Source organism: Momordica charantia (assembly GCF_013281855.1).
Source record: "Momordica charantia cultivar OHB3-1 chromosome 5 unlocalized genomic scaffold, Mcharantia_2.0 BLBB01000005.1, whole genome shotgun sequence".
NCBI classification, from domain to species: Eukaryota; Viridiplantae; Streptophyta; class Magnoliopsida; order Cucurbitales; family Cucurbitaceae; genus Momordica; species Momordica charantia.
This window is the reverse complement of record NW_028275163.1, coordinates 4,583,998-4,607,841: the sequence shown is the minus strand read 5'-3', so window position 1 is coordinate 4,607,841 and position 23,844 is coordinate 4,583,998. Positions and strand designations below refer to the sequence as shown.

Genomic DNA, 23,844 nt, shown 5'->3' with positions numbered 1-23,844 from the left:
TTGATTTCGAGTGAGAAATGCTTTTAGATACGACAAAGGAAAGTATTTTCAGCCATGTTCAAACTACTCCCAAAAGAATTTTAGACAATGGTTTGCAGGCATGGACGTACATGAACATCAGTTATTTTGTTAGTGAAAAATATTTAAAAATCAAAATGTTAGGTTTTTAATCAGCATTTTGCATTAAGAAATCAAAATCCGAAAGAATAAACTGGACTTAAAAGAGCGGAAATAGAACATCAGTTGGTTTGCAGGCATGTAGTCTGCAAACCAAAAAAGATTTTTTTTCTCTCGCTAATTAACAACTTCCAATTTTGTTAAATGAATATTTTTGCTGCTGATTCGATTTCCTCGTTTGCTGCCGATTTTCTCCAACCATTTTTTTTTTGTTCACCGCTGTCTTCGTTTCCAACGTGCAAAGACGTCGACGACCAGACCTTCATTTTCCATCTTCAGGGCTTTTATGAACAAGGTATTTATTTCTTTTGCACGTTTCCAACGCCGTTCATTTTCCGTCGCTGAATAAAGTTTCCGTCGACAACGCGTTACTCGTCTCTTGTCCCCTTCTGTTTTTACCATTAATATTTATTAGTCTTTCGTTAAGATTGGTATATATGGAGATATATTTTATGTATGTGTACAGAAAATAGAAGTTCAAAACGTCTCACAGTTTTAGTATTCCTGATTATATTTGTATATATGGATATATATTGTATACGTGAATATATCTTATATGTGTATACATATATCTTATAGTTCTGTAGAAAGGATCATCCATACCATTTGTAATTATTAGTCTTCCAGGATATATTTGTTTATGTGTATAGAAAATTGAAGTTCTAAATATCTCATATTCTTAGTATTCCTGATTATATTCGTATATATAGGTATATATTGTATATGTGTATATATCTTATATGTGTATATATCTTATAGTTGTATATAAGAAGATATAAACGCATATATCCTATACTAATGTAGAAATGGTCCTCCAAAATTTAAGTTTTAAACGTCTCATGGATGAAACGAAAAAAGTTCTTGATTTCGAATTTGAGAGATTTTTGGACGGAATTTAGAGATATTATGGGAGGTTATGATTTCAATTTTGGGAAATATAGGGTTTTGGTTTTAATGCTTTGGTGTTTTAATTTGTTTTGGAAAGTATCATTAACCTAAAATTATGAGATCTAAATTATAGCCTTCCAATTAATCTACAGATTTATATGATGGGTACCCTCTTAAATAGGGTTGATACATGACAAATGTGTAAATTCTATACATTCCATCCTTTTGTATAATTAGGATCTTTAAATAGTCCATCAATGTATTAATCCCTTAATATATTCTTACAAAACACAGCCCAAATAATTACGTGACTTATTACTAGTATAGTATAACAAATGAAGGTAATAAATTCAAATTCACGACTTCATAGCAGCCAATTAATACTTAGCTTTAACTCATGTTGTACTTATATTATGTTATTTACAAATTTAAACATTTACCTATTCATTACAAATTTCCTATTTAAAATTTAAAAATCTTTTGATTTCTTTTTTACATTTTGCCTTTATTTATATATATTATATACTTTTTAAACTTAAAAAATTTCTGATAATAAATGAAAGGCTTCGTGGAGAAATTCTAAATGGGTTCTTTACATCAGTTGGGCTGTCGCTATATGACAAGAGAAAAGAGGAGAATTCTACCCTTCCGCTAAGGTTACGACAACCTAAAAGCCCATTGAAGGGAACTTGTGGAGAAATAAATCTCTTCCAAAATCTACATTCAAGAGACAGAGAGAGGCGACTTGGGGATTCAAATAAGCTCTGATATTTCAGGGTGTTACATCCCAAAAATAATCTCTACATCTACAACTGGAATCATCTTAATGTACAGAAGCTTACCGTGCTTTTCGGGCCGATTCATGTCCATAAAATTGCATTGCTACATATGGAATGGTTTCCTGGGCGTCGGTGCTCGGTTCTCCATGGACTGCAGTCTTTGCTTTAGATGGAAGACTTCCACCTGCAATCCAATGGATTCATTCAATGGCGGGGGAAGAATGTAAGAGGATCAAATATAGCAGAAAGTTCGAAATTTTACAAAAATAGTATGAGAGGGAGTAGAGATGTCTTAATTGTTGTGCTAAACTCGTGTTCGCAATCCAAATCAAAGCTAAACTCTAATGTAATATAAAATATGGTTAAAAAAGTCGCATGCTATATTTGGAAAAAGTGAAAAGTTGTCATATGTAGTAAAATTTCTCAAGAATATATTATGTTCGCATGTATGAAACTAGTAAACCTAATATTTGAAACAAAAGAATATGCACGATGGAAATGCTTCCTAATAAAAACACCAACAGCAAAAACGCTCCGCCTTGCTGACCATTGATGCTAAGAGATGAACACCAGGCGAGTGAATGTGATTAGATACCTCAATAGTCCTAACCGTAAATGATAGATACTAGGCCCTATAAATATCAACCCGTGCAGTGTCGTAACCTGCCTGGGAACTGTGTCTGCAGGAATGAAGTTCAAAGGAAATAGAGAGAGAAGTTCCAGCTTTGTGGAGTACCTGTAGTTGAAAAGCCCTAGACCTTTCTCCAGCAAGGACCCCTCTCGTAGAGTGAAGTTCCTACAGCCAAAAATTAATGTCCAATACTTGAGCTTCATGGTAATTAAATTCATAGGTATACATGACCCGACCCGACCGTCCACGAGACAAGTTAATACCTTTTGGGTGTCATCCAAAACAGCTTTGAGGAAAGCAACATCGTGTTCGAGTCGTACGTTGTCAGAGTGGACGATATTTGACAGACTGTTAGCCTCTTCTTTTGCTATTTCTACTCCTGCTAGTTTATCTCTGAGCATTTCCATCTCCTTTACCATGTCAGCTATTCTTTTCTCCATCTCCTGCCGGATCTTTAGAGCAGAGGATAAATTTTTCTCCACGGCTTCTCGGCTTGCCATTGCTGCTGCCAGTTGCCCTTCGAGAACTCCATTTTTTCTAATCAAGGCAGCCATTTTCGCTTCATAGAATTGGTATATACTTGAAAAAGTGGACGGTGTTACTATTTTACCACTGTTTTCGCTGAATAGATCGGTGTCATCGATGGGATGATATCCAACTCCTTCCTTGAAGGGATTTGAGCTGTCATACTCGTATACCGCAGGCAGTGTCTCCCCATGGAATTCAGTCCCAGATTGAATTATCTTGTTTTCTGTTACCTGCACCAACGAACCATGTGAAAGTTAAGTTAGCTAAAAATAAATAAATAAAAGAAGGTTAATAATTTTCAATAACAAATCACGTTATATCCAATAAAATAAAGGTTAAATTTAAAAAAAAAAAAAAAACCCTGAATTTTGGCATTTGTTTAAAAGACACTCCTATTATTTCAAAAATTTCAATACTATCCTTGACCATTCATAAACGTTTTAAAAAGACCCTTTGAGTAAACATCAACTAATATTTTGAGCAAAAAGTTGTCATGGCAAAATCTGGAATGTAACAATATGATAATTAACGTGGACACTTGCATGGATCAAGTTTGGAAAGAGAGGAGAAAGAAAGAAGCTATCGCTTTTAAAAGGGGAAACAATTAACATGGAAGCATGCCCCAATTTTGCCCTAATCCCCCTTTTAAATATGATAGCTTCTCCCACATTTCCTCTCCTTTCAAACTTAATCCAGACAAACTTCCATGTTAATTGTCACGTCAATTTTCCATTCAAAATATTCCACGGATGTTTGCTCAAAAGGTATTTTTGAAATGTTTATGAAAAGTTAAGGGTGATATTAAACCTTTAAAAGAATAGGGATATTTTTGAAACAGAGGGTAAGGGTAAGGGATATTTTTGTAATTTAGCCTAAAATAAAAACCTCAACCTTATCCAAATTGAATATACAGACAGGATAATGGGGGTTCTTGCAGAGGGGGATTTATTCAAACAATATCTTTTAGTAAATGGAACTTCATCAAACAATAGAGATTATGGACTAAAAAGGAACGTGATATAAAAGTGGAAAGGCCGGTAAATACAGATCCACTATTGAACTCTCATTAGGGATTACTTGCACGATAGAGACTAGAGAGTGATAACAATAGAACCAACTGCAGTTACCTGAGAAGTAGAGCAATCATCTTCTGGAGTCTTGGTTATCTTAGTAGTCTTGTCAAAGGCTTCATCATTATGAAATTGCTTGCGCAGTGAAATGTTTCCAGGAGCAGGATTTGGATCGATAATCGAGGACTCTGAAATGGATTTTCTTCCAGATCCATGTTCAATTGCAGAAGCTAGATTTTGTCTAGCGGTTGAGTCAACTGAAGGTGGGAGGAAGCATCACTAAGTTTCCATCAAAGTTGTAAAAATACATTAATTGAACTAAAAGTTTCTGGATTTTACTGGCATTGGATCGGTGCCTGAAAGATGGTTCCTTCTTTTCCATAGTCAATACTTCAACCTGGAACACAACCATGAAGAGAAAAGAAATTAAATTTTAAGATTAAAGAATAATACTTAATATAATATTTAATCATACCTGATTTGATGGCTCCTTTTTGGATCCCCCAAATGCAAGAAGAAAATCCTTCTCCTTGTGCTGGACGAGCACTAAGCTGAAACCCTAAGAAAATATCTATCTTAAGAAATCATCGAAAAGAAGTGGTTCAAACAAAGTAAGAGTGCTGTTATTAACAAAATATGTTATCTTCAAATGATTACTTCTCAAAAAGAGAACATTTTTTTTTTAAGAATAAAAACTGTATACAATAGGTGTAAAGATCTACATGGAAAGTGTGACTCTGTGCTACTAGCAAAATCACGTCCATTAAAAAAAATCTAATCTGAAGCCAGGCTTTTAATCACAAATCTTAAAAAAGATATTTCGCCCTAATTCATCCCAGCAGTATGTAACAGTAGGCTTTCAAAAGAATATTTTGCAGACCCCAAAACACAAAATTCTGATAGCGAAAATCACTTTATCATTCGCCAAGTCGTGTGTGAGCTGCAATTAAAAAAATAATAATAAAAAAGAAATTTGGAAGTTGGGGCCTTTCAGAAGGTTACCAGTTTTCCCTTCTAGAGGAGAATATAAAGATCCATTAACTTGCAAAAGTGGCCAAAATACAGCAGATTACAAGTAAATTCAAAATCTTCACCACTCACCTTATTTGTGGTGACAGAAGATGGAGGTGATGTGACAGCGACAGACCACTCAAGTTTCAATACATCAAAGATTAAAGTGTCTGTATGTCCTGCAGGCGTGAGGAGCAGGGGAAAGTAGACGAGAAAAAGAGAGATATCAGTTCATGGTCAAAAAATACATCCTGTAATTGTAGAGTTCCTGATATTGCTTAATGCTGCCCCAGATAGATGCACGTTGATAAAACCAAGGAAAAAATGGATGTACTAAGGCTTTGAAGATATTAACCAAAATGGAAACTTGAAACGCATTGTCATCAGTAGTAGTTGACAAACTCGGAATTATTTAAAGGGTTCTGATGGTGAATATCCTCAACTTATTCTGGGAATTGACAACTAGATCTATTAAACCACACATGGCTGAACCTCGGAGACCAGATATCTTTATGTGAAATAGAGCAAAAAGAAAGTAATAATGTCATTTCATTGAATAAGTCTTTTGTAACTCAAATCTGATTCCAGATTAAAGAGAAAAAAGGCAAGCATTTGCTACTTAGACCATGAACATACTCTTTTTTTTGCTTCCACCCCCTGATATGCACCATTTAGTTCCACAGAGAACGCCACAGCAACCAGCTCTAGGTGATGGATGGAAACCCCGTACCTTTATTCTTGACCACACCATCTAGCAAAGGTACAAAAATAGTTTTACATACAATCAGGATTATATGATGAAATTCTGGACCACAGACTGGGTTAATTTCGTAATAGAAAGCATATTTACATACTGTTTCAAAGTCAAGCGAGTATAAATCATTCAGGGTCCGGGATTTCGACGTCCCTCCAAATATAAGTAGAACTTTATCATCATAAAGTGCTGCCACATGGTTGGTTCTTGGAGATGGTCCTGTTCCTCTGACGTAGATAATGAAATATAAGAAGAGAAAAACAAGTAATATCTCTTAAATAGTGCAAAGAGAAAATGGAAGAGTAAAGGTTCTCCTAAAATAACATAGCATTAATCATGCAGAAGTTCAATAAAAAGTACTGCGAAGAATTCAACCCACAGTGAAGTTCAACTCACGTGCAATGTAGAGGGAGCCAGGTAAAGGATTTAAGGTCAAACATGTGAAGGTCGTTGAGTTTCCTCCTCTTACTATCTTCACCTCCAAAGAGAATTAAAACAGAGCTAGCCCTAACTACAGTGTGACCACTTCGAGCAACCTGCAATAATTAAATTTTCTCAGAAATGCTAGCTTTCACTATATAAGCTATATTCAAATTCAAGTTGATATTCCAAGAAACTGAGGCGGGAAACAGTAAAAAAGGGCCGACTGCAAAGCAGAATTATAAGAGCTTCAATTCAAACAAAAGAATTCCCGGATTAACTGACACTAATTCGAATAATTGGGTAACAAAGACACCAAAAAACATTTAAATTTCGACAAGGTAAAGAGGGAATATAGAAACAGTACAGGTATATCTCCCTTTGCTTCCATCAGTGACCAACATTCTGTCTCCATGTCAAAAGCCCACACTGCAAGTAGCTGAAATATTAGCTTACATAACAAAAGAGGAGCAGTATGAATATCAAAAGTAAAATATTAACCTGCAACTCTCTCATTTCCCGGCTCTGTCTTGCCCCCAACCAGAAGAGCTTTCTTCCCCCAGGAAACCTTTTTGAAAACAAGCAGAAATTTATTTAGAGATTCAAGTTTAACAATAATAGATGAATATGGTGAATTAATGGAAGATATATTGTGCCATTAGGACTCAACTTCACGAGGGATGATTTTGTCTAATTTCTCCAAGAGAGATTTTTCTTTTGATCTGATTTGGGCACATTAGAAGAGTATTACATTTACAGCCAATAAGTTTGTTACCTATATGGAGTGATAGTCATGCTATAATAGAACTTTACAACGCCTAAAAGTAAGTTTCGTGTTAAAAATAAATCTCTGCCGTCCGTTTGGTCTATAATTACTCCTTTGATTTATATTTTCAATAAAAAAAGTCCACTCTATGTATCTAAACAATATGGCCTGGCATATTGTTTTTAAAGAATTACTTCAATAGACACATAGCTTTCCAACAATATTTATACAACAAGCACGTTCGCTATCTATTGATACCAGGCTATGGCCCTTGCATGCAGGGATCTTCAACGGCAGAGAGCTAGGTGATAAGTAAAGCTTTGATGAGGCTCTACTCCAGGTAAATTTATCAAAATTAAGCACCTGCAGACAGAACAAAATAATCACTGTCCACACGGGCAAAGCAATCACTTGAGTCAGCCCACATCATATAATAAACTTTATGTATTAATTTTGTGTCATATTTCTGCAAGGAAAACAGAATCTTGTAGACGGAAAGAAACCTTCCCTACCTGTACATCATCTAATAATCCATTCCCAGATTCACCACCAACAACAATCATCTTATTTCCAATCACAGTTGCGGCATGCTGACAAAAAGAAAAAACAAAAGGGAGAAAGAATGTCACCTTCATCACAGTAGAAGATCACACATGTAGGTCCTAACCAAGGTAAAATAATCATTAGTGGCAACCCAAGTAACTGAAACAAAAAACTATACATTGAAACGAGGTGCTGGTTTTTCCCCGGCAATTGACAAGACCATCCAATTCTCAGACTGTCCCGGAGCACCATTACTACCATCAGGAACGTCAGATTCAGAAGCACGTTGGCCATCATGCTCTTCAGAATGCCTACTTGCGGCCGCAGCACATTCACTCTACAAGCAGAAACAGCTTAAGAAACTGCTATTCGATTACAAACATGAATATAAGACAGCAAAAGAGCCTTACATTAGAGTTGCTGACTCGTTTGGGGTGTCTTATAGGACTCCTAGTTCCCTGAGCAGGATCCGAAAGCTGGACTTTCAATCTACAGTAACGAAATACCTTTTTCGATCAAAATACGAGAAACATGGTCCTATTACGCCGCATTTTTCCGGTTAGAAAGGTAAAGAAGAAAAAAAACTAAAAAAGAATATTCGAACTAATCAACGCAGTGAGCGTACAGGTTTAGAGTTCCTCATAGTCATAATACATTCATCGTCGCTCAAGATTATCCAGATATCAAAGAAACATACCGAAGTTACAGTCAAACTAGAACTACAGCTCACCTTCCAAGCTTCATTCGCCTTCGAAACCCGAACATTTTCATAAACTCAAAAACTTATTCAGAAACAGCAGCAACTTCCTCTCACTCCGAAACCCTAAGCTTCAAGAGAAGAAGCCACATTATCATCAAGCCAAGCTACACAACAACAGCATCAGAACCAAAAGAAAAAGAAGCCTCGGACTCCAGAAGAAGTTGTGAGATACAGTACAACAACCACGGCGGAGCACAGAAGAGCAGAGGATTTGGTAACGGCAAAGGCAAACCGCAATTCTAGCGGATAATGATCGCAATACTCTCAGAAGAACGCACCAGAAATCGATTACAAAAACGACATTGGATCCTCCAAAAGCCTAACTCCGAGGACGATCAGCAACTTTTCCATTTTCGTTCGTCCATCTTTCCAGATGCGACGGAGGGGAGAGAAGGAAGAAAGCGACGGTGGGCGGCGCACGTTAGCATTGACTTTGTCTCGTTGCTATGGCGGATCGTTGGCGGAGTGAGAAATTGCTAAGTTGCGCCATGGGGAACTGCAGGGGGAGGGAAGGAACAAGACAAACGAAGGCCTTGTAGATAATAAGAAATGACCGTTGATTTTGGAGGGAGAGGGTTTTATTTATCTGCTCGAGGGTGGGGCCCACTGCATATTAATTTTCCTGGTCAGTAAAGTGGGGACCACATTGTCAGAGATCTTGGAAATTGGAGCGCAAATGAGAAACGAAAAGGAAAAAAATAAAATAAAAAAATAAAACCGTATCAGGATTCTGCGTTCTTCTTCTTCTTCTTCTTCTGCCGCCCAATCTCGCTTCTCACGTGTTGAACATGGACTTGACGCTGTCGTGGGCTTTTTCATGGGCCCCCTGGATTCTTGGGTTCCGCACAAATAATTCGGTCGTGGGCCAGTGTAACTGGGCTGGGCCCATTTAAAAGTCAAATCAATCATTCAGGAAGGCATGATTCTCTTCTTGTTGGTAGATAATATAAATTAAATAAATATTGAAAATATATATTAGCTCAAAAATAATTATAAACAAAGGAAAATTCATGTAAACGATTACAATTTTTTATTTTTTGTTTAAAAGAGTAGATGTCTTATGTGCTGAGTTATTCTCATACAAGGATAGATATATTATAATTAATTGATTGTCGTGATTATTACCAATCAATATCTAATTATTGATTTATGTTTAACAGATTACTATTATATAAAATAAAAACACTTGGGTAAAATTAAGTAATATAACCAACATGTATTAGCACTGCCATACTTTTTTTAATTGTTATTTTTGTAATATTTAATTTTTATAAAAATTAGAAAAAGCCCGAATTTCTTTCTCTTTGTATCGGACCACTAACTTTCAAGATTGTAATAGGTATTTGTGAGACATAATTTCTTTTGGTTCGGAACAAGTGATATGGATGAATCATTCAAATCTCTAATATTTAAATACTACTACGAATATTACATTTTAGCCAAATGAATTGTTCTCTTAAGTAAATTTTAAAAGTTATAAGTCATTGCAATTAAGATGAAGAAAGTTATTGAAAGTTCTTAACTCTAATGCTATAATATGCAAACTCGTAAAAGAAAACACAATCATTGACATGTCAAAAAGTATAAGATGATTTAAATTGCTATGATTTCTCAAATTATGTTTTTCTATAATAAATAATTATTTTAGTACGAAAAAAGTGTGGGATGAGAAATTGAACACCACCAATCTCCGGGAAAAGAACTATTTATCTTAACCAATGAGTCTGTTCATGATGATAAACTATGTCTTTTAATACAACAAATATGAATGTAAAAATTTAGACGTATAATTCAAATAAATGAGTAGGTGTTTTAAATGCTCAATTATATAATTCATTTTCGTAAATAAACAAATTGATTAAAGTTCTCAATATTGTATGTTTTTATATATATTTCTCCCTTTACACATCCTAATTAACGTCTCCAAAATCTTTAGTAAGATTTCAAAACTACTAAATTTATCTTCATCATCAAAATTTAATTCTCTTTTCGTTGAATATTGAGATTTGAGTTATTTAATTCAAATCAGTGTGACTATTTTTTTTTTTAGTACAACAGGTAGGGGTGGAGGCTCGAACTCTCAACCTTATGGTTGAATACATGTACCCTAACCTGTTGACTACTTATCTTCATTATTAAATATTGTGAGATATTTTGACACTAAATATTATATAATATAACTTTTATTTGATAAGGTTAATCAAATAGAGTGAGCGAGTTGGTTCGAGCACTGTTATCGAAATTAAAATGAAAAACAAAAACTCATGACCTCACCCAATAGCATCAAATAGTGGGAGGAATTAAATGTCCTCCTCACAAAAAAAGTACAATACCCAAATGGCCTCAAGATGGCAAGTAAAATATGCCCTCAACTTGATAAAAAAGCAAAGGCCTAATTTTATATATTCTACAAAATAGACTACCATGGCATTGCATCAAGTACTACAAAAAATGGCTAGCTGAATTGCATCAATATAAAAGCTTGCCATGTCATATAGAAGAGCCTGCTAGTTTGGGTAATTATGTATATGTATATCCGCCGTTTATATTAATATAATAATGCTTGATTTATTCGACAGTAGAATAAAGTTTAGACCCATAAAGCACCAGCTCTTCTAAGTATAGGAATTAGAGATCGATTGAGATGAAGGCTCATAATTTCATTGGCGCCACCAACTAGTTCACCCCCAATAAAGACAGCGGGAACAGTGGGGCTAAAGCCAAGCCTAGAGAGAGCTTGCTCAATCTCCCTTCCTTTCGAGATTTGATCCAGTTCATACACAGCTGGATTAACTCCAAAGCCACTGAGTAACCTCATGACAGTGTGACTCATACAACACGTGCTCTTGCTAAAGATCACTACCGGCCTCTCTGAAATCATCCTCGTGACTATTTCCATGGTTGAAAAGCCTAGAAGAGAGAGGGGTACACAGGTTTTTATGTCAAGTTTGTACCACCTTTCTTCAGAGTAAAGATAACAAATGTAATATGGATAGAAAACGAGAATTGAGGACTCGAGGCATGGAATGAAGGCTCTATTTATATGAGATTTTGGAGGGAGATAAAAGAAGAGAAAAATGTAGAAGGGAAAAAAAAGGATAAAGGAGTAAATGGCTTTTGGGAAAGGAAGAAAATGATTGAGAAGGAAATCAAATAAGAATGTTCCATTAGATAATAGATTTTGGTTGGTTTCTCAATCACGCTTTGAGATGATGAGGTCAATATACAATTTTATTTTATTTTATTTTTTTTTTGCGAACTTTAAATAGAAGGAAAAATAGCACTTTATTACAAGCAATAAATTAGAATAAAAAGGGCGAATATGTAATTTTAGATTTGAAACTTTTTGGCTGATGCTTTTGCTTAGAGTAGAATTACGACATGTTGCATTATGAAGATAATAAAGCAGAACGACAGCTAAGGAATCTTTGGAATTGCAACGCGGAAAATAGAGACTTGTCCGTACGGTATAGAACATCATCGACATTTGAAATTTTATCCATTCTTTAAAAAAAATGTGAATATTATATAGAGCATAAAATTTTAAAAATAAAAATGCAGCACAATTTCATTTTTAAGTCTAAAATCAAATGTAATATAAATAGGCATGTTTCTCTCTGTACATATATTTATTTTTTAAATTTATGGAAAAGGTTATATGTATATATGTACAAATTATAAATATGTGTATGTGTGTGTATATATACACAAAAGATTTGAAAAAAAAAAGCTAAAAGCTAGTATGACTCTGCAACAATTAATATATATCTGCAATCAAGAAATTGTGACGTGTGAGTTTGATCCCCACCTCATATGTTGTACTAAAAAAAGAAGATTTGAAAAAATAAGAAAATAATTTGTTCGATTGGGTGGACTAATAGTTTAACCGATTTAAATTTTAATAAAATCCATGTTTGTATAGTTGAGTTTCAATTTAAAACGAAAAAGAAAATCGTGAACAATTGCTTGAAATAATTTTTTTTAGTACAATATTTGAGAGTGATAATCAAACTCACAACCTCTTGATTGGAGATATATGTCAATTACCACAGAACTATGCTCACTTTGGCGGAAGATCTTTTTCTTAGAAAGCAAAGTTTAACCATTCCGAAAAAGGAAACTAATAAAATTCAGTTTATTACTAATAAGATTGGAAAAGAGATTAATTAAACGCTTAACTTGAATAAATGTTGCAATGAATATCTCTTCAAAATTATATTTAAACATTGTTCACGAACCTGACCAATGAATCATACAAAATTAAACTAACATAAGTCTCCAGATCATGTCAAAACCCAATCACAAAAACTTATTTCTTGTTTCTTGTTTACAATTTTATTAAGAATTCTAAACATTTTGCAACTAATTATATTTCCTATTTCTCATTTTTTTTTAATTTTCAAGATTATATAGGATTTTTAGAAAGAATCAAAATAAGTTTCTTTGTTTCTTGTTTTTTTTTTTTTACAAATTGTTACAAAACATAAATATAAATATTATTTCATCGTACTCTTGAATTCATTAATGTTGGTGATCATACAATTTTAATTTTATTTTTCTTTGTTAAAAATTAAGAAACAAAAAACGTTATCAAATGAGCTTTAAAAATATCTAAAATTCAACTAATTAAAAGCATTCAACACAACTAAAACAAACTTCAAGACCTAGCAGAGGGTTTAAATTACAACACTAATTCAGATTCAGTATTTAAATTTGTGAAATTAAAAATTTTAAGACCACCTTAAATTAAACTTTTCCCATTTTATTATTTATTTACTATGGATTGAAATTGGGGAACTTATTATATGAGTTAATTAAGGCTTGTTGGGGGAAGGGGGGTGTGGATTCGATATGCTGTGAGGTCCCCAGAGGTTATCCAAACTTTTTCCATACCGTTCGCACCACACAAATTAAAATCAAATGTTTTTTCTTTTTCCCTCTCAAAAAGGCTAAATGTTGTGATGCTATAGCCACCACTGTTGCATAAGTGATCGCATAAGTGGTCGGTGCAAATTCGTCTTTTTTATGTACAACCTTTTAGAGATATGTGGAATCGAACTTCCAACCTTGAAGGAAGGAGTACATATCAATAACTTTGGAATTATGTTCATGTCAATAACATTATTCCATATCTAATTCTTATATTCTACTGCTTAATAATATAAGCTAAGTTAATCTCCTCTAGATTGAGGGAAAATAAAATAAAATCAATGACTTCTTACAATTCAATCATGGAATGACATATAACAATGAAACTGTTGTGGGTGAAATTATCATACTAAGTTCACTTGAAGTGAGATAAAGAAAGAGATGGAGTACTCAAGCCGCCTGGCGGAGCCACCAGACCCGACTTGACCCAATCAGATTAGGGTAGTACCAGAAACCTGATCCCGTGATCTAATTGGACTTGGTTGAACACATATTCATTTGAGATTTCCTCTATGTAAATAAACGAGATTTCTAGAATTCGAGGTATGTTCGACAAAACCCTACTTTATGTTATTCGTAATTAAATCTTTATCTCATTTAGATATCAGATATAAATCTATATTAGTCCGCATCTAAATCTTACATCAACATAGACAAATATAAATGGGAGAATATAATTTAAAAAAAGAATATAAAGATAAATATGACATAATAATTATAAAACTGGAAAATGACTGCATATAAATTTCACAATCTAGAATCGATTTGAAAGGGCGTTTTCTTTTTCTTGGAATGCTTTTGTAAGAAGCGAAAAAAAGAAGTACGCAAAAGTGTTGGAAAATAAAGTGGAAGTATATATTATATTATATAATGTAAAAATATATTTTTAGTGCATGAAAAAGATTTAAAAGGATGTTGAAAATTGAAATTAAAGATTCTGATGTCCCACGGTTTGCCGAAAACACGAGGCCATGACAGGGTTTTATGAGGGACGGATGCCCCATGCCACGTGGTAAATTCATACGTAAGCGTCCCTGTGGGAAACCCAAGGGCCATATTATATATATAAATATATATTATAAAAATTATATAACGGGGTTGCCGGTGTGGTGAGGGTTTATTTTTTAGTAGAAAATACTGGATAACTTATTATTATTTTAAAAATTATATTTTAGTTCTCTCTTGATTGTGAAATATTTAATGACGACGAAGGATAATCCTTGTAACTGAGGAGTGAGATTTTTTTCGTCCTCACCAAACCGAATTTGGTTCTAAGTAAAAAAAAATATACAAAATTGGTACTATAAAACAGTTTTCTTAGTTTTTTTTTTAACTTTTTTTCATTGAAAAAAATGAAACATGGTTGATACATTTATTGTTTATCATTTTCTACAATTTTCAACTAACAGAAGTAAAAATTTTATACAAAAATTAATTCTTTAAAATATTCAAAATTTTTACACTTTGTTTATTTCTAAAATATTTATTATTTATCATGCATATTATAAGTTAAAAAAATAGTAAAATAATGCTTTTATTTATATATGTTTTGTAAAAAAACTATAAATAAACCAGAAACATAAATGGTTAATTAGGAGTTGCAAACACTTATGTTTTTCAAAAACGGAAACGATACCCAATGAATCCTCGTGTGTACATAATATCATTATATAATTAATCATATCATATATATAATTATATAATGCATGATTCCTTATATGTCACGTCTGTATGTCGTACAAAAATTATATTGAAATATGGTAATATTTGATTTGTTGTCTCTTAAATATGAATATTTGTGTTATAGAGACGAAGTTCATACTCTCTTGCACTCAACACTGCTTCATTCTAATTTCATATACCATCATAAGTTTCTAGGTTCTAATAGTAATTAATTAATATTAGCAAAGCACACATGAGTGGGTATTTTGTATTTTTGTCTCTAGAATTGTTTGCATGGAGCCATTAAAAAAATACACAAAATTTTGTGAATGTAAAGGTATCGTTATAAAGCTCTATTGTGAATCCCTTGTATGATCCTTCATAATTTTCTTTTATGATATGATTTATCGCCACTTTCTTCTAGGGATAATAACATAGATTATTCACGCTATCTCACAAAAGATTCATAATAATAATTTATTATTAGGTTTAAAAACTATTTTGGTCCACATATTTTTTCGATTTTGATTTATTTTAGTCCTGTAATTTCTAAACCCCCATTTTGACATGTCTACCTTCAATTTGTGTTCATTTTAGTTTATATACTTTTAAAACGTTAGTTTTAGGTCTCTGTAATTTTAAAAAAGTGGCCATTTTGGTTCATTTATTTTTATTTTTATCTCATTTATTTTCATTAGAATTTTAGTATGACACTTCACTCACAAAATTTCTTGAAATGTGACTATAAAATTGTATTATATGGTTTCGATTGTGTATAAAATTTATGTTAAAATTTTAGAAATATAGATAAAAAATGGTCATTTTTTAAAATGTACAGAGATCTAAACAGACAATTTGCTGACTAAAATGAAAAAAAAAAGTTAAAAGTACATAAACTAAAATAAAACATTTTTTAAAGTCCAAAAACCTAAAATTAATGAACAAAAAGTCAAGAGTAAAAATCGATCCTCTAACGATGGTCTTGTGGTATCACCTACCCTAAAGTCTTAGGTTCAAGTCCTATTTGCTCAACCTAGACAACAGACTTCAATCGTAAGGATCTACCACATAAGTCACACTACATCAGAGAATAAAACCTGAAATAAGTCATCCCGTAATAGGAAGAACTTCCATACTACTTCAATTCAAATTGTGTCATGTGTAGAGGAGTACTATTATTATTTAAATAAAAATATTTTTAGTTTTTCCGTGGGACCCATGGACAAAATTGATCAACCAGAATCTCACATTCTTTCTCTTAAATTATTCCTACATTCTCTCACTTATTAAATATTTTAGATGCGATTATTTATTTTCATTTTTCTAATTTATTCATCTCTTTATTGTTATTTACATCTTCACTTACTTCTCTCATCTTCAATTTTTATTTTTTTGAAAATTTCTCCATTCAAAATAAATTTCTTGTTTCTTTTTCTTAACGATTTCCACTTCACCATTTAAATTATGTATGACTTTTCTATTTAATTTTTATTTTTCTTGTTCTTTATTATTATTTTTATTTAAAAATGATGAATTTAAAAAAATGTAAAGAATTAAACATAACATACTTAGAGATTTACTTTTTCGTGTGAGGATAATACATCCAAATAATTTTATGGATTCAATAAAAAATGAAAAAAAATATATGAAAATGATTAGAATATAATAGAAAAAATAATAACAAAAGAATAAGAAAAATAAAAAAATAAATAGAAAAGCGATACATAATTTAAATGGTGAAGTGAAAATCGTTAAGAAAAATAAATAAGAAATTTAGTTTGAATGAAGAAATTTTAAAAAATAGAAATAGAAGATGAGAGAAGTAAGTGAAGATGTAAATAATAATAAAGAGATAATAAATTAGAAAAATAAAAATAAATAATTTCATCTAAAATATTTAATAAGTGAGAGAATGTAGGATTAATTTAAGAGAGAGAATGTGGGATACTGATTGATCAATTTTGTCCGTGGACTCCACATAAAAACTAAAAATATTTTTATTTAAATAATAATAATACTCCTTTACACGTAGCACAATTTGAATTGTAATAGTAGGAAAGTTCCCTATTACGGGAGGACGAGAAATTTTTCCAAGATAATGAAGTGAGCATATATATTGAGAAGAGAGAGAAAAAAGGAGTGTAGTTTGGTGGTGCTAATTAAAAACAATTAAAATGGCCTAAAAAGAATGTCAACTTTTGAGCTCCAAAAACGACGTTACAAAGGACGGTTTCTAGCATCGCACAACAACAACTAAACTTTCTACAAATAGCTCCACTTTGTTTTTCCATATGCCTATTCGATTACTCTACAATTTGATTCATCTAATTTTGTTCGGGATGCGAATCGATCGAGTTCTGCTACAATACGAGGACAATATCTCTATTGGTATGAGTTTGTAGGTAACATTAAAAACAAATTCATGTAGTTGATCAAATCTAAATAAAACGTCAATTTAAGCATAACTCAACAGGTTAAGACACTCATTTCTAACTAAAAGGTCGTGAGTTTGAATTTTCACGCTCATTTTGTTGTACTAAAAGTCTAAATGAAACATATGATTATATTACGAAGTCTTATAATTGTTGTTCCAATAAGTTTGATTTAAATTATTTGGATTAAGTTGGGTGTAACATTTTGTACGAGGTTGAACGTGTTTGGGTTTGGGATTAGTTAGAATAGAACTAGTTGTCTATATTTTACGTTGTATAGGTTGGTTTGTGTCGTGATAGATTGGGATTTTAAGTTGTCGATATGTTGTTGACGCCGTGACAAATTGTGAGTTTGAGATGATTTTTGAAAAAAATAATTTCAAGTGAGAGTAGATCTTTCATAAAATTGACGTGGTTGTATATTACATAAATCGTCTACTACTTTAATTGGCACAATGTGACAAACAAATACAAAATAGAGTAACAAACAAATGCAAAATAGAGTGACACGATCTATAAAAGAAATTCGATACGTCGTTTATAAAAGAATAAAATAAAATATGCCACACATGTCATGCTTTAGTTTTATATCTCATTCTTCTAGCATATTTGTCTATTAAATCATATAATAAATTAATCGACCTTTGTCCCGTAAGCATATCGTAGTATCATATATAGTTTTTTTCTTTTCAATACAACAAATTTTGGGTATGGAAGTTTAAACCTCCGACTTCAAAGGAAAAAATATATACCACAATTTAACGTTGATATATGCTCATGTTGCCATAAACCTATAGTACTATATATAGTTAATGATGATCCTATAAAATTATAATTCAAAGTTTTATAGTTTGACAACTTAAAAATAAAAAAATAAAAAAAAAAGCCATTTGTGGATGAGGAATAATTAGTGATATATATTATGCTCTAGAAGGTATGTCTTAAAAGATAAAATGGAGAAAAGAATTTATTCAAATAATAATAATAAATAAAAGGAAGAAAAAAAAAGTATCGAACCCAAATCTGGGAGATGGCGTTCTGCTTAAAAACTCTTTGACATGCGCAGCGAATATTTTAATTAATTAAAAAAAGCAATTTAAATTAATACACAGTATCAGTATATAGTTCTATTAAAATGCGAGAACGAAATTTTGTTTTCCCATATTTTTCTCCTACGATCCATCGCTATTTTCACGTGTTTAACTTTATGTTCACTTTCTGCCATATTAATTATTTGTTTATTTTGTTGATAATTATTAATTATCCCCCCTAGAAAGATCCTTTTTCCTTCTTTTTCAGCTTAATTATTCATTGCAATGGCCTATAACCCATCCTCATCCAGTCATGGTCATCCACGTGGCTCTTGCCACCATTTGACATTTGTAGGATGCATCTTGTGGGGTAGGTGGCTCGGTGTATATTATGCGTATAAATGGATCAACATTTATTTGATAGATATATCATGTCATTGTGTTAGTTAATGGTGGTAATAGTGAAGGCATATCAAGAATATAATTATATGATCCAAAATAGATCCACATCATGTGTTAAAAAATTTTGATACGAGGAGATGTTTAAACGTCTGTGCTACTTTATTATTATTTTTTTTCCAATCACCCTCGTTATTCCAAATTATCAATCAATCAATTCATTTAATATTTAAGAGAGGTGAAATATCATCATTTATTTAGTTAATAATGTTGATAATAGATACTATATAAAAATTACAATTCAAAATTTAGAGATTTAATTAACTTGTTTCTAATAGATTGACACGTCATCTACAAAATGAACTTGATACGATGCTTCAAAAGAACAATATGTTCCACGTGTTATTTTTAAGATCAGCTTTTTTCTATTGCATGTCACATATCGTATCAAATTAGTTAACATTTATATTTAATAATTGCATCATGTTACTAATTATTTATTGAATAATATTAATCATGAAGGCTATGTATTATAGTATCACAAATTCAAAGTTGAATGACATGACATTAAAATTTTCGTTTAAACCATATTTAGGTCATTTTTCTTCCAACTTTTATATTTTCAAAAATTCCATTTTGGTTTTTCTCCCAAAAAAAAATCTATGATGGGCGAACAACGAGGATTGAACCCACGTGTGGTTATAGTCTCTTTGTTTTCATTTTTAATTTATCTAAATTTTCTTTCAACATAACACTGCACTCGCCAACATGAGTTTAGCTGTATTGACACTTATCTCCAGCCAATTAAACATGAGATTGTGAGTTCGAATTTTCCATTTCCACTTGTAGTGAAAAAAACATAACACTACACTTAATCATAATACTTTGCAAACAATGACCAAAACAATCACTTTTTTAAAGATATAAGGATCAAATTGATATTTTAAAATAAAAAACACGTAAAGTGAGCAAGCTCAGTGGTAATTGACATATATCTCCAACCAAGAGGTTGGAAATTCCTCAAACTTATATAAGTGAAAAAATTGGAACTATAAACATTCAATAGTAAAAATAAAACTTTCCAACTTTCATAAGTGATGAGAAAATTGCACTTATAAATTTTCAAAGGTAAAAAAAAAAATCGAGGAAAACATAGAGCCCTCGTGGACCAAACATCTATTTTGAATAAATTAAACTACTTTTTGTAGTTTCCACAATTTGATCTCTTTTTTTTGGAAACGAGATGGGTTATCAAATTTTTGTTTCTTGTTTTTTCTTTTTAATAAATAAAAATATAATTACATGGCCCTTGACATTTTTATATTTATGTTACAACTAATTAAAAATGGGGACAAGAAAGAAGAGGCGGAGACAAGAAACAAGAGACTTGTTTTTGTTTTTTCCAAAAATTTTATACAATTTTGAAAATGTTTCTAAAAAATTTAGAAAGTTTGTTTACATTTCTTAATAAAATTGTAATCGAAAAACAAGAAATAGAAATGTTACCAAACTGACAATGCAATTTTTTCACTTATGAAAATTTGAATTTTTAATTTTTTACTATAAAGTGTTTAAGGGGTCCAATTTTTTTACTTATAAAAATTTGGGAGGGTTTAATTTTTGCAATTGAAAGTTTAGGGGTGCAATATAACAGTGACCATACTTAAGGGCGATTTGTGTAATTTACCGTATTTTAAAAAAAATACGTATAACAGACTAAAATGTTGAAAATATATAAATCGAGATAAACAGGTACAGAAATTTTCAAAGTTTTATGAACTAAATAAGTACGTATTTATATATTATTTAGGAATAATAATTAGTTGACGAGTGCTGATCTACTCTTGAACTTTTAATAAGTAGGAGAAAGAAATAAATAAAGGAGAGATATTTTTTTTATGTTTTTTTTAAATAGCTGTTAAATTTTAAGGTTCACGTTTTTTATTTTTTGTTATATATATATCGGTTAACTTATTTCTTGTTATTTCTTTTCTGTGGAAAAAAAACAACATAATCATGCATTTCTTGTTTTTATTCTCTAAAATTTTAAATTAAGAAAAGTAAAGTTTTATATAAATATTATTTTTTTAAATTAAATATTCAAAATTTGCCTGCTATATTTAATCTTTATATTTATTGTGCATTTATAAGTAAAAAATAATAAAATAGTTCTTTTATTAGAAAAACTAGAAACATGGAACAACAAAAAACAAATTTGATTTTTTTATTCAATTTTGAAAACGTTTCTTAAAATTGAGAAACGGTGAAAAATGGTAAACTACTGTCGTGTTTATTTTGAAAGTTCAAAGCCGACCAGTTGACCATTCTTCTATACCAACCAAACAGAGGTCATGAGATCGGAGGTCGACTCGGCAAACTGCTTAACTTTTCCCACTCACCACTACATCATGTAGTGCGCCTAATTTTTCAGAGAAAGCATTGTGGTCGATCATGTTGCTAATCCGTCTATTGTCTATAAATAACGAAGGTAAATTCATCCTCAGTTACGCGCATGAATCTATGAATATGCTTGAAAGTTAAAATAGTTTCAGACTTGAATTAATTTAAGTGCCGGAGTGCTCATTTCTATTTTGCAAGCTTAGATGATCCGAACATGTTAATTAATTTTCTACTCAAAAACATCAAACAAAATTACCCAAAGCGCTCATGTTTCTCAAAAACTAAAAACCGACAGAAAACAACAACAATATTATCACTACCCCCTCATCATTTAGAGTCATATATGCATGCACTTTGGCGATTCCCCTTATGGAATCACTGCTGCCCACTATGTTCATTCATCATCTTCTACTTTTCTTCTTCTTCTCTCTCTTTTCCCTGTTCTGTCCCTCAAAATTAGTATCGAATAAAAATAGCTCATCATAAATATCATAATCTTTCTCTCTACATATATATATATATATATATCCTTTTATATATATATAATTTCGAATATTATAACCTCTCTCTCTTACCCTTTAGTTGACATTCTTCATCATCATCATCTTCTTTCTTTGCTTTTCCTGAGTGTTGGATGCCAATTTCTCTTTCTTTCAGCTCTTTCGGCTTATCTTTATAATCTAAACTAAATTGAGATTCGTCCCTCTCGACTATTCTTACACAGTTTTAATTTGTACCCAATGTCCAAACCACATATGTCACTGTCAAATCGTAAAGCTGTAAAGAGAATAATATTGAAGTACTTACCAGCTTATCTTTTGTATGCTACGGGTAAATTTTTTACTCAAGAAATATAGAAATAATCGAATCGTTATTAATAATTAGCAGGAAGATGCACTTTTTAAGTATAAAGCTGTCATAATTCACCTATCTAATATTCTTCCTCCCCTAGTTTTATATTTTCTTTAGTTTCACTCTTTTTCTTTAAGTTAAATATTATATATTATTTGGTCTATCTAATATACTTTATTTTCCATTCATTTGATAAAATTTAAGAATTTACATCGAGATAGAGGATTTTAGACCACAATTTATTGGTAAAATAAATAAAAAAACAACTATTTTTTCTAATAACTCAATCGTAAATGACATCTGTACTTTTTTCTTTTTTCGTACCCAAAAGAAAAATTAAAATATCATCATATGAGTTATTCTTTAAAAAATAATAAGTAAATAAAAGATAAACTTCTCATGATTCTACCTAATTAAAAGAAAAATAACATCTATATTCTATTGTATCTGTGAAACTGTCAAGTCACAAATGATATATTTAGTCTTTTTCTTTTCAAGAAGAAAATAAAAATATACCAATCTTTTAAATATGATTAATAAAGCTTATTTTTTTTGAAAAAAAAGGCGCAAAAAAAAAGGGAAAAGAAATGATACCGTCCGATCTGTATGCTATATATATAAAACATCTCACCAAGTCCCTCCCAACTCCATAGCCACTCCAAAAACAAAACAAAAACTTTCTTCCTTCTTCTTCCTCTTTAAATTTTTCGAGAAAATATTTTAATCTTTTCTCAGGCGGAGGTCAAAAAGAAAATTCTGAATGGAGCGTATAGCAAAGGTGGCATCCCAAAGGGCGGTAGTGATCTTTAGCAAGAGCACGTGTTGCATGAGCCATGCAATCAAGAGACTATTTTACGAACAAGGCGTGAGCCCTGCTGTGTACGAGCTTGACGAGGACTCGAGAGGCAAGGAGATTGAGTGGGCCCTCATTCGCCTCGGTTGCAACCCCGCCGTTCCCGCTGTCTTCATCGGTGGCCGCTTTGTTGGCTCTGCCAACGCCGTTCTTACCCTTCAGCTCAATGGCTCCCTCAAGAAACTCCTCAAGGAAGCCGGAGCTCTTTGGCTTTGAATTTTAACTGTGTTCTATATAAGTTTTAATTTTCAGCTTTTATTTTTCTTTTTTCTCCCTCTCTTGCAGCTTTCGAGAGGTTAAATGTGTAGAGTTTATCATTAATTTCAAGGATATATAATATTAAACTTTTTGATTAGGCCAATATATATATACTTTATAAGAACTTTTGATTGCAACTTCTTTTTATTTTTGTTTTTGCTTGTGTGTGCAAGTAATTAATGGGGAAATAAATTATAATTCTATGTTGGATTTTGTTGATATGAAAAAGTTACTATATATAATTCGGATGGTTTTGAAATACGAAACAAATCTATAATTTCAATTCTTTGATGTGTTTGAGAGGATGGTTCAATTGACACGGAAGTGAAATATTTTTTGAGACTTTGGAAATGAAAGTCTCAAAGAAGATCGGTAAAGAACTTGAAATATGATCGAGAGTTGAGATGGAATCTCTTGGATGAAGATAAGTAGGACTTAATAGAGTTTCTTATTCAAGTTGAGAATGATGTGAGTGATTTCTTTGTGGCTCATGACCAATTGGGGATCAGAATCACTAGTTTTAGCTTCAGGATTATGTATACGGGTAGAAGCATGTCTCTTTACTAAATGAGTTTTTGTTCGATCGACAAACGTACTTGATCAACTATCGTGTGCATCATTATTGTGAACTTGTCAAATAGTTGGTTTTATTTTGAATGTCAATGGTCATATACTAAGTACATGTATAGACAGAAAAATGT

General features: G+C 31.7%; 3 protein-coding genes across 3 annotated transcripts; 1 reads left to right on the top strand and 2 right to left on the bottom strand.

The window, feature by feature from the left end:
- Positions 1-1,591: 1,591 nt before the first annotated feature.
- LOC111009268 (Galactose oxidase/kelch repeat superfamily protein) lies at positions 1,592-8,887 on the bottom strand. Its single transcript, XM_088124509.1, has 17 exons — positions 8,298-8,887; positions 7,978-8,056; positions 7,746-7,904; positions 7,537-7,614; positions 7,283-7,387; positions 6,760-6,826; positions 6,626-6,687; positions 6,235-6,374; positions 5,939-6,065; positions 5,721-5,835; positions 5,175-5,263; positions 4,549-4,632; positions 4,413-4,470; positions 4,131-4,330; positions 2,739-3,233; positions 2,581-2,640; positions 1,592-2,028 (listed from the first exon to the last, which is right to left on the bottom strand). Exons 1-17 carry the CDS (start codon positions 8,336-8,338, stop codon positions 1,948-1,950), a joined length of 2,040 nt encoding a protein of 679 aa, XP_087980635.1. The 5' UTR covers positions 8,339-8,887; the 3' UTR covers positions 1,592-1,947.
- A 1,682-nt stretch (positions 8,888-10,569) lies between these two features.
- On the bottom strand, positions 10,570-11,352 carry LOC111009426 (Thioredoxin superfamily protein). The gene has a single exon (XM_022282501.2). The coding sequence runs from the start codon at positions 11,224-11,226 to the stop codon at positions 10,918-10,920; it is 309 nt and encodes a 102-aa protein (XP_022138193.1). The 5' UTR covers positions 11,227-11,352; the 3' UTR covers positions 10,570-10,917.
- An 11,312-nt stretch (positions 11,353-22,664) lies between these two features.
- LOC111009424 (monothiol glutaredoxin-S10-like) lies at positions 22,665-23,248 on the top strand. The gene has a single exon (XM_022282499.2). It carries the CDS (start codon positions 22,793-22,795, stop codon positions 23,099-23,101), a length of 309 nt encoding a protein of 102 aa, XP_022138191.1. The 5' UTR covers positions 22,665-22,792; the 3' UTR covers positions 23,102-23,248.
- Positions 23,249-23,844: the final 596 nt, after the last annotated feature.